Consider the following 11,532-nt stretch of genomic DNA (forward strand, 5'->3'; position numbering starts at 1 on the left):
ATGAAAGCCCACACTGTACGGCTTTCATATTTCCGGACACATTCAGCTCCTACAGCGTGCGACGCCAAACTAAATATATATATACATACGCTGTGTAATGAAATCACACTGAGCGTGTAGGAATAAACAAAATGAATGAATGGCTTTGGGCCCCGTCAGTGGCAATGCACGGTTTATCTTGAACAGGCACATTCTCCTCTTATAAACACCCGTCCCTGCACATTTTCATGAATCACAACGATGTAAAAGAACCAAAGCACAACCGGCTCCCCCCTTCTAGGAATCGGCAGCAGGTAAAGCTGCGAGGCAGAGCGCTCGACAATCCTCCCCTTCGAGCTGGCAAACGGGCAGCCTCTTTGACCTCCGGTGGAGTCAGGTAAGCCACAAACAGCTAGAAGAGGGAATGTTCACACAAGCAGGACATGCACACAGACAGATCTCCGTTAACGGTCACCAGCCGCGTGACCTTGGAGAGGCGGTGTGGAGTAATGAGCGGCGTCACTCAACCGGACGGACCGAAACCGCGGACAGACTGGCAGGAAGACGGCGACGCTGCTGCCCGGGCTGAACTCGGCCTTTACGTTGCTCAGAGTGTGGTTTCGATCAGCTGCGTCATGCAACGGAACCGCCTCCAAAACAAAAAAAACGAGCCGCTGTAGAGCTCAACAATACGCCGACCTGTTCCGTGATCGACCTCAGTGTGTGCGCCACTTTTCCGGCTGAAATATCAAACTAAGCCACGGTTCTGTCTGGGGACAGAGAACTAGTTTTCTCATACTGAAGGCAAGGGATGATTATCTGATTTTATACCCGCATTATTTCCATTGTTAGAACCTGATTCTGACTTGACTTCATGCATGGGGCAATTCAAAATAAAGAGTTTAGCTGCAAAATGATATTTCTATACATTTAGTGATGAAAAAAAAGAAGATGGTGAAGGCCAGATTAACAGAGGTGGACAGTGAGAGGTGATCAAAGTCAGAGTAAGTAAAGGAAGGACAGTAGAAATGGGATTAAGACAAAGGGGGTTTTAAGCATACTTGACATGTGTCTCTGGGCCTTGTGCCTCCTCTAGTCACTTCCTGATTTAACTGGGCCATGACTAAACCCGCACATCGAAGCAAGCAAACATATTTTGACGCGTCACCCTCTTATGCCAATCTGATAAGTAACCTTTCAAAACAAACGTTGTGGCCAGATTGCATGCAGAGGTTACAATCCACCGGTTGTCAGAATCATCTTTTCACTTAATCATTAAACAGCTAAGAGCAAGTTTTCATTGTCAGAATTATGGATTATAAATATTAGCTTGTGTTTCAAAAACTAGATTATAGATAACTGGATTAAAGGTTTTTTTTTTTTTGTATTTGGCTCAAGTGGTCTCTCTGTCATTGATTCTGTACTGGAGTACTATGCCAGGAGAGTGCGTGTTTAAATATTTATGTGCACGAAAGAACTCTTTCCAGAAAGGTTTCAACAAGTACTGCAAACATCACTGACTGCATTAATTGTCTTGGACTCCCGGACTGAGGATGACGGTGGTCTTTTGCAGAGACGTGAACGGTGGAAAGCGGAGAGACACACGGATCAAAGGAGACAACAGAAAGACAGCAGAGTGGCAAACTAACATTCCCTGCGGTGACGAATGGATGGTGACAGTCGAGAGGGTTGGTCTCACCTGGTTCTCCTCGTGATTGACTCTCATCTGCTCTTTAAGGATCGACGTGCGAGCCGCCTCCTCTTTCCTCATTATCCTCTCCTTCTTCAGCTCGGGACTCCAGAAGCTTTTGATGCTGTTCGTGGACGACCCCAACTTACTGTCCTTCAGGTCAAGCTCCCGGCGCAGCAGCTCATTCTCCCTCTGCATGTCCCTGAACTGGATCTGCATCTCCAGCAGCTCCCCACCGCTGCCCCGCACCGCCTGCCTCAGCAGCGCAGAGGGCACCCCCTGGTGGTGGTGGTGGTGGTGTAGCATGGAGAGGGAGCCCAGGTCACTGTAAGACAGAAGGTCGGCATGAGGAAGCCCCACTGAAGCGATGTTTGGACTGCTGCCCATGGCTGTGACGCGGCCCCCGTACATGGCCCGGCTGGTGGCGCGACCCAGAGTCATAGTGCCTTTTGGGTAGGTGGCGGTGGAGCCCACGCCCTCGTGGTCGCTCAGGTACATGGGCCCCGAAGTAGCGTAGGCAGCATTGAGTGACTGGATGTTCTCCATGGAGAGCGTCTTCCCCCCCGCACCCCCCCCGCCCCCGCTGTTGGCCCTCCGATGGCCCAGTCTGGGGGACCTTGGCAGGCGCGGGGACCGTGCGGGGCTGCTCTCTATATGGCCTACAGCTCTGGCGCTGCCGTACATGTCCTGCGAATCGGCGGTGTAGCCCACCGGAGGGGGGGGTCCTTAACAGAGGAGCGCTGGAGCGAGACTGTGGTGACCCTCTGAGCTGCACATGGGTGACTTACTTCATTCCTTAATGGCGGGAACACATCAAAGTCAGATCTGAGGAAACGAGAGAGAAGCACCCGTTAGATGGCGAACACCTGTTTGTCTGTCGGATAAAAGGCAAAAGAAATAAATGCATGTATTTTAAATAAACGACACTCTTAGATACTGTGTAGAGTAAAACAAACCTGCAAGATGCTACGGTTGAAGAAACACATATTTGCTTTAAGACTGTTGTTATCAGCAGCACATTGTCACATTTTATGTGGCTCCTATTTCTCCTAGACAACATTTATTTACGTCCCATTAACACTTCTAATTCAGGCATTTCAACCACACCTGAGTAATAATCTCATTAAAACACACATTGACGTATCTGTTCTAATACACGATGGCCAATTGTTTTATAACAGTAAATTATTAGTTATTAGCTTCTATAAAAAGCAAGCACAGATGCCATGCATCCAGTAGCACTGTTAAGACTGAATCAGCGGTTTATGTGAGTATGACGTTTGACTCTTGGGCTCCCTGCTTGATCAGCTCTTTTCATATGTTCTGTAAAGAACACAGTGATGTTCGGATACAGCGTGTGTTACTGTAATACGTGAAAGAACATCAACATTTCCTGTGCTACAAAGAGCACCTGAATGCACCACCGTACACCTCCTTGTGTTGTGCCAAAAACAACGCAACCATTACCATGTCCCCAACTCAAAGCAATACAAATCAATTATAAAAGACAGCTAACATAATTAGGCCCATGGCATATGACATAAAGTAATCCTCTGCAGCGTTGCCTCATAAACACATAAAACTTTCTCATTAAAATAGACAAGGGACTTCCGATGATGTTATAACCAATGATGGTATGCACTATACAGACTTTCTAGCCACAACTTAAATTAAATTAGCATGACTCAAAAGATTCTAGAGCCTGCTGGCTAATGAGGAGAAAATGATATGGGAGGCTTAATTTTTTAATGTTGTAATAACGGTTATGCCATTTCATGCCACCTCAAGCTTCAATAAAGCACAAGATATACCACAGTCCATAATATGTGACACACCACGGCAGTGTCAAAACACAGAAACGCAGCTCAACAACAAATGTTAAAGACAAAGACAAAGACGGAGGTTATTAGTATTACAGGCTGTCTGGTCGTGAATATCGGACCGTCTGTGGGACAAAATAAATGTGACTCTTCCACCGATGTGAACACCGTCTCTCCTCAGGTGACACTTGCTGCTCAGACCCAGTTGCCATGGCGACTATGCCTGGGCTAACCGAGATAAAGCACCTCAGTCTTCTGACACAACGGCTGCACGAGTTTCCCCCCCGGAAAAAAAAAATCGTGGCCAAACGTAGATGGCGTGTGTGGTGACGCGACATCACGGGAGCTGTTTTTAACTTCACGTATATTTCTTTTCTCTTCCTTTCGAGGGATGAAATGACAATGGCACGTAAAAAAAAAACAAAAAAAACCCCATGTGTCAACAGGTCTCCTCTGTGTATGGAACCCGGTGAGACTCTGGATGACAGGAACCCTCAGTTGCACTCACTGAAGCATCATCTGTGTGGAAAGACTTTGCCAGGGGGGCAATCACTGCAGCCTGGCAGAGGAGGTCAGACAGGACACTGTCATCTGGTGTTGGTAATATTAAGTAAAAGGTGTCTGGCTGGATGGGAAAGTACTCATATCAAATGGCAGAGCAAATCAGCCAGAAGTTTGTTTTAAGTCTTGGGCAGAGAACGTGTTACGATTTTACAGTCATCGTTACAGCCTCTTTAGTTCCTCTGAGAGACGCTGGCAAAATGAAATGAAATGTTTTAATATGCAGACATTAGAACAAACAGTGGAGCTCTTATCTACAGCGGCCAGCTTTGCTACATCAGGTCTGTGAAGTCTGGTTGGTCAATGTTTTAGGAGAACAAAAAAAAACGGCATTCGTGCAAAACACGTCTTATAATAATTCAGAATCGCTGTTAGTTTGGATGATTCATGTCATTTTTTAGGCCCGTTCGCAGCATAAAGCACAGCATCCTGCGAAGCGTCTACCAGGCAGTGTTTCTTAGGATCTATTCCCTTTAATGAAGCTTTTCTGTGTTTCAGGCGTTGTTTTGTTCCTCTTTAATTTCTCTTATCTTACCTTGAAAACCCTCTTATTACAGCTCGACAGCTGTGGTATTCAACTGCAGCTCTGATTCATTTATGTTGCTTTGTAATTGTGAATTACAAGAAACCCGTGTAATGCGATGTGGGGGCAAAGTTTAAACTATCGTGTGCCGGTGCTGGTGGGCCAGTAACGTGATCATGTGACCACAACTTTCACGCTTTAATTCCAGCTCCGTCTTTGCTGCACGTCGTTCCCCTCGCTCCTCGTGTTTCCTGCCAATTTCAACCGTCAGCATTTTATTATAAGGCACATACTGCATGCCAGAACAATCTAAATGGTCTTGCCTTGGTTTAGGTGTTTTCTGTTTTCTGTCTGCACGGCAGCATACGCTCTGATCACATGCATGGGCCACAATCCAAGATATGACGGATTCATTTCCTGGAGCTTTGATATTTGCAGTGGAATGGGAATACTGAATTGGTTTGATCAAAGAAGTTAAAGCATCCAGTGTAGGGGCTGTCTGATGATTATTAAATCAATTCATCATTTAGTCCATAAAATGCCAGTAAAATTGCATATTAGTACTTAGGACTGATTTTAGCAGTTTGGAACCCAAAGATATTAAGCTTTCAATGAAACAGAGTGAAAAAAACAGCAAATCACAAAACAAATTGTTTGTGTTTTTGTTGGATAAATGACTTAAAAACAGTTTCAGCAATTTTGTCAATGAATTACGTGACTAATTGTATCAGTACTAGTACAGTGGACGTCGCGCGCGCGCGCACACACACACACACACACACACACACACACACACACACACGCACACAGCACCAAAGCACGGTTCTCAGTATGCCAGGCAGAGGGGAAAAGACCAAAGTGCAATAAGAGGGTATCATATTATTGCAGAAACAGTGATAACACCACAAGGGATGCCAGCTGAGAAGGCCAACTGTAATCCTCCACCCCACCCCCCACTTAGCAGTTAACTTTACTAAAGACATTTATAATAAATAGAGATATGGTGCATAAAACATTACTGCTGCTTATCATTATTTAGATATTCCGGGGGGGTTTTTAAACTCATGGCCAATGTCCTACTTTCATTTCTGACCGGGCATCATACTCACACTGCTCAGGCATTAGTGAGCAAATTACAGTAGGGCAGCAAATGCCAGTATAGGACATGAAGAAATGATCGCTGGCAAATTCAGAGAGCAGTGGAGTATTAACAGTGAGGAGGATACAGATTTCACCACAGGCGATGCCGAGTCGGTGGGGTCAGGGAGACCCTATTCCTGTAAAGGCGATCGTGACATTTTGAAAGCACAGCCTGCAGACATTTTGTTCCTATCCTCTTACAAATATGAATAAGACTATTAAACCAGGGTTCTGTGACAGTGAGGGCGTGCTTTTGAGGCCAGAGCACATGTCTAGGGCACACAAAGGGCATTTTTTTTCCCCTATAAATAGCCTTTACAATAGGTTAGAAATAAAGAAATTCCACATGAAAAGAAGTGCCAGCCTGTTCAGTGAGGGTGCAGTGCTACTTGAGCTACAGTGCAACACATGCATGCAGCCCACTCACCACGTATTCTACTACCCCCCCCCCCCCCCCCCCCCCCATCCCCATCCATCCACTGCTGCCCACTGACTTCAATGGTTGGTTGAATGGATGACAAAATGTGGCCTACATGTGCGACTTCCAATGGCCTGTTCACCCGTACACTAAAATCCACTGTTCAACGATAGCTCTGCTTAGAAATGACTTGTGAATGCGAAAAAATAAAGGCTCAGAAAGCAATGAAAACGTCGAAACGCTGTTCATCTTAATTACGCACGGGTTTTCTGTTATTTACTCCAATGCCTGCCGACTGATGGGCAGGCTAGAGTAGGCTATTTATCGCAGCAGAGGAAGCACGGTCGACCAATTTGACATCTTATGGGGCCTACATCTTCGATGGCTCCGGCGTGGTGTGCGCGTCGAGCACCTGACCACACCAATGCAATATGAGTTAAAGCCGCCGTAGAGAAGCCGACTGACACCTTTTATTTTGAAACACGGCCCGGCTCCTATCGTTTCAACACGGCGTTAAACGCACATTATCACGTACCAAGTGAGCACTGTCTGCTTGTGTCCATGCAATCAACGACCACCTGATTTTAATTTTTTTTTTTGAATACACATAGCTTGTGCTTTTTTTTTTTTTCTCTCTCTCTCTCTCCTGCAAAATCGCTCACAAAACGCTCCAAAAACTAAAAAGACGCACGTGTCATTTGCATCTATGATGAAACGCGAATCGAGTGGGTGTAAAATAAAAGAGGCTTAAATGTACCTTGATCGATGTTAATTCCTCTCCTTCGCCGCTTTAGACGGCATATTGTCGCCTCCATTCACTCGAGCAGCCTCTCTCAGCATCCTGCGCTGTCATTGGGCAGCGGACACGCGCTCTCTCTCCTCCACGCACCAGGGAGCAGCATCACCACTACTGCATGTGGCAGCTGGCCGGATGGGATGGGCGGATGAGATGCGGTGAGCCGCCTGCACGGAATTTCACTTCATCCTCGGTGTTGAACGGTAACGTCCGCTCATATCAGTTCAAGATGTTTGAGGTTTTTTTTTTTTTTATTCGAGCTCTAAGTTGTCTCTTTTATGGGCTTTTATGTTTGCAATCATACACCAAGGGTTTACAGGTGCAGGGAAACACTGATTCGGTACTTTTCAGGTAGACGGGCCTCATTCTAAATCAGCTGTGTGGCTTGGATGAGTAGTCAAACCTATGGGGACCCATTGCGATTAAAACATCTCATGTCATTCATTAGAATTAGAAATTATCTCTAAATAATGAGGTAGCATCTCAAAATAAAGAGGAACGTTCAAAAAGAACGACTTAGTATCTCAATATGTTGACTTAATACTCAAAACAAGTCAAAAAGTCAAAATGCTACATCAATATATTTATTCTGAGAAGCAAAATAATCATTTTCAGATCATTATTTTGTCATTATAGTGATTTACAGGATTATTATAAAACAAATTTCCATCACAGTGGCACAAATGGGCTTCCATAAACCTGTAGGTGGAGCTAGCTGCACTGCTTTCTACGGGGTTTTTTTGTCCTTCATTTTGACTCTCAGGAAACCTTTCCTCCCACACTGTATACCACCCTTATCAAGCCATTCCCATTTAACGCTGTAGGTTGAGTGAGGATGGGATAATACCAAGGGACGGGACTGTTTATCTGCCAATCCTAGCAAAAGAGGAGGGGTTTGCGTGCCTGACAGCCTGAACTCTGGGAAAACCAAGTGCATTTTTCTTCTTCATCTGTCATCCTTCCTGTAATTTCTTCCCCTTTACTACTCTTGCACAGCTGATCCATTTAATTCTTACTGGCTGAGCAGAAGAAACAGAATTACCCCCAACACCTCTTTTATGAAAGTGGATCAAGTGTGCAAGGGCAGATGAAATAAAAGCTCGCCCTACATGGGGAGACTAGCTTCCTTGCAAAGACTTAGAGGGCAAGATCGATACCACTATCAAATATGGAGCTATAGCCAGAGGCTTAGCATATAAGCACTAGATACAGAGGCAAACAGCTAACCTCTGCACAATGGTAACACAATCCACCAACCAACAACTCTAAACCCTAAACATGTCGTGTGTCATTTGTTCAATCCGTACAAGAATCACCGGGGTTTTAAGGGTGGACTCTTTATTGGCCCTGTGCCGTAATTTCCTGGAGTCTCGGGTTGGTTGCTTGGCAACATCACTGGGAGGACAAGACTCCAGCTGGTAGTTTTATATTTAAACTACAGACGTGAGATTGGTATTAATCTTCTCATCTAAATCTCGTCAAGAATACCGACACGAGTATTTCCCCAAATGTGAAGCTCTTTCATCTGGTTCGACGTCAAAGCGAAACAGAACTGGGACAGGTAGCCTGGTTTTAAATCGAGCGGTTGGGAGAATAACACAACAAGCAAAGCAGTGACGCATTATCGTGTCTTTAATAAGACAGTGAACCCAGCTCCTCTCCAGCGTTCAGACTGTCGACATTAAATCAGATTTGCTCGAGGGTAACCGCAGATCCAGTGAGCGGCTGACAGAGGAACTTCTGTCGCAGCATGAATCTATCTAAACTCGTGACATCACACACACACACTGACTTCACCATGAGGTGAGCACGTCCTTCAGAAGTGTTCGAACAGCCAGACCCGCAGGCCTTTTTTGCAAAACTAAACCGATGCCCCCGTGGCTCTCGTCTTCCTCCTGCTCTCCCCCCTCCCTTCAGGCCTCTTGGAATTACCGGGACTTTCTCCCATTTTGCATTGTAAACACTGACGCTAAGTGTGCTTGACAGGGCCCAGAGGAGAGGCATCAGCATTTCTGTGTCCCGAACACAAACAAGCAGCCTCCCTCTTTCTTTCCCTCCCATGCACACACACACACACAAGGTCACATCAGCGGTGGGCCGTCAGGGCCGGCGAGGCCTTCTCTGCTGGCCGAGACGGAATTACAAAATTACAGCTGTTTTTTAATAATTTAGTTTTTTTTTTTTTGCATAGCTACTGTCTTCCTCAGTTGGCGCTGCTTCCAGCACAGCTTGTTTTGAGTAGAGTTTTTATCCAATCAGATTTCACCCCTATGCTGCCCGGAGGCCTTCAGATTTACAAGTGAATCCCTTTTGCAGTTTAATTAATGGGGACGATGTTGTTGATCGTCTTTGTCTTCAACCAATCAGATCTTTAGTTTGACGCGTTGGACGTATTCTTTGACGTCCCAGAGCCTTCTAGCTGGCCTACGAGTACGTCAACTTTAACGTGCGGCTTGATTGGTCAGTTTTTTATGATATGGTGAATATTGTTCCCTCTGATGTGAATAATATTTGAATGGTGCTCTTGAGTGTGTGGTGCTGCAGTTTTGCTGGAATGTGCAGAGGCCTGTTGAATCGTGTTGTTTGGGTTTTATGTTATTCTACCTGCTTTGTTGTCATATAAATATATATGTGTGTGAGTTTGTTCTTGTCATTGTGTTAATTGTATTGATTTTGACTCATTGCCTGTTAATGACGAAGCATCCCGTCACGCTGGTGTCGTAATGAGGTTATTAGGAGGTGGTTCAACCCTGAAGGCCCAGGTATAAAACACACGGCAGGGGAAACGGGTACAGTAAGAAGCCCTTTGTGCTCCAGTTCATTGAATATATATGCTCTACCTACAGTTCCATCATGAGATCCCAGTTACAGCCAGGATGATAGTGGCGGTTGGTAAGCTTTGCTTGGATCTTGCAGGGCATTAGAGGCCATGTCGAGTCTTGGCTTCCTATTTCTTGTCACAATTTGACCTGCAATATGTTCCTGCCTGCCGGAGCAGCCATGTGGTCAATGCTGAGGTGCTGCCAGAAAGGTCCATTTCCTTGCTCTTCCAATTTAGATCTCACTTTAGGTGAGTAGAAGGCCCATGCTGCTGAAGAAAGACTATAAATAAATATTATGAGAAGGTCCTCCTCTAGGTACCACGAGTGTACGGAACTTTTCAATAGGTTAGAGTACAATCCACAAAAAGTAACATAAAATAGAATAAAGTAAAATAAAACCGCAATACAAGGATTACCCACATACTGGAATCACAGCTCCCTTGTTTGTTTTCTTTTCACTAACTACAGGTCCTCCTCAGGCACACTGTGTGCAAGCTTCATTATCCTCTAAAATCAGTAAGTGTCTACTTTACATATTGTGATAATTGTGTTGACGGTACGTGTTTGTTTTATACAGGAAATAAAGATCTTTTCCCTCACCCGATGTAGGAGACATTGGGAGCTGGAGCGGTCCCTCTTAAAACACCATTTTAAAACTATGGTTTCAGCCATTGGCCTTAAATGGTTTATTAATGATAATAACAGCAGCAACCGAGGGGGGGTTTTATGCCATTCATTAATCCAGAATGATATCGATTCCAATCCCACTAAAACCAAACCACATTTCTTTTCTGTTGCCAGCGAGAGTTTAAGTACAGTCTATGGCCTATACCTTCATATCAGCTTACATCAAGTTGACTATGTCTTAATTAAGCTCACAAGGAAATCAGTGAAACTAGTTATTTGTCTTTTTCTAAGACATGTGATTCTAGATTATTCCTCTATGGCCCACAAGAAAACCCTTTAAAAAGCACAAAATGCCTGGAATAGGGATTGTTTCATGATTAAAGTGTTGTGTATTGATTATGCGGTCGGTGGGACTGACGAGCAAGCAGATTAAGACTGCGAGAGTGACAGGTGAACGAAAAAGAAAACCATCTGCTTAATTCCCAGAAAAAAGGCTCAGTTACGGTAATGTCTGTGTGAGCGCACTTCGGCTGTAGCGATGACAATTACTAATTTATTTACAGAATGAGTCACTCTCTGCTTCCGCAGTTCTTCAACCTCTGTGTCACACTTTCCCATCGCTTGAGGTTGAGTCACAAAATGTTCCTTTGAGGTCGTTGCTGATGGAAATAACTGGTTATTCCTCAGAAGTCGACGCTCCTGTCATGGCTTTCAGGAAGCGGATAAATGCAAGCGTCCCAATCACAGTTTACTGACTTACAGTTATGCCTCTAATAAGAGGACGTCTAGGTGAAGTGACCTATAACTGAGGACAATAACGACAAACCATTAATCAACCTGCTGTACACAAGCAGCCACCTGCTCTGACGCGGGAGACCGGACAGAGCTGGCTCAGCCCAGAGGACCACTGCTGCGGAAGACAAAACAGAAAACAGAAAAATGTCTATTAAGTAATACAGAGCAAGTGACCTCCAACAGTTTATGATGAGGGTCGCTCAGCAGTTTTATATATCATTGTGAAGTTAAATACGCTCCATTGGAGCCACCTGAAGGAAAAAAAAAAAAAAAAAAGGTTGGACACCAGTGCCGGAGAGTTGGCCGCCGGGCCCGGCAATAAATCCTCGTTAGAGCAAAGATTGAGCGCTTACGGCTTCAC

General features: G+C 45.0%; 1 protein-coding gene across 6 annotated transcripts in view; it reads right to left on the reverse strand.

The window, feature by feature from the left end:
- The window catches only part of LOC137873723 (ELKS/RAB6-interacting/CAST family member 2), a 32,755-nt gene extending 25,399 nt beyond the window's left edge, over positions 1-7,356 (reverse strand). For all 6 annotated transcript variants that reach the window (XM_068712096.1, XM_068712095.1, XM_068712097.1 and 3 more), the window contains exons 1-2: positions 6,889-7,356; positions 1,679-2,494 (exon numbers count right to left, since the gene is read on the reverse strand). In XM_068712096.1, coding sequence (XP_068568197.1) covers positions 1,679-2,353 — 675 coding nt within the window. In that variant the 5' untranslated portion in view covers positions 2,354-2,494; positions 6,889-7,356. The remainder of the gene's footprint in view (positions 1-1,678; positions 2,495-6,888) is intronic.
- Between the last annotated feature and the right edge of the window lie 4,176 nt (positions 7,357-11,532).

The sequence above is a fragment of the Cebidichthys violaceus genome, unplaced genomic scaffold, assembly GCF_023349555.1.
Source record: "Cebidichthys violaceus isolate CVI_PGR_0920_01 unplaced genomic scaffold, fCebVio1.0.p SCAF_17, whole genome shotgun sequence".
NCBI classification, from domain to species: domain Eukaryota; kingdom Metazoa; phylum Chordata; class Actinopteri; order Perciformes; family Stichaeidae; genus Cebidichthys; species Cebidichthys violaceus.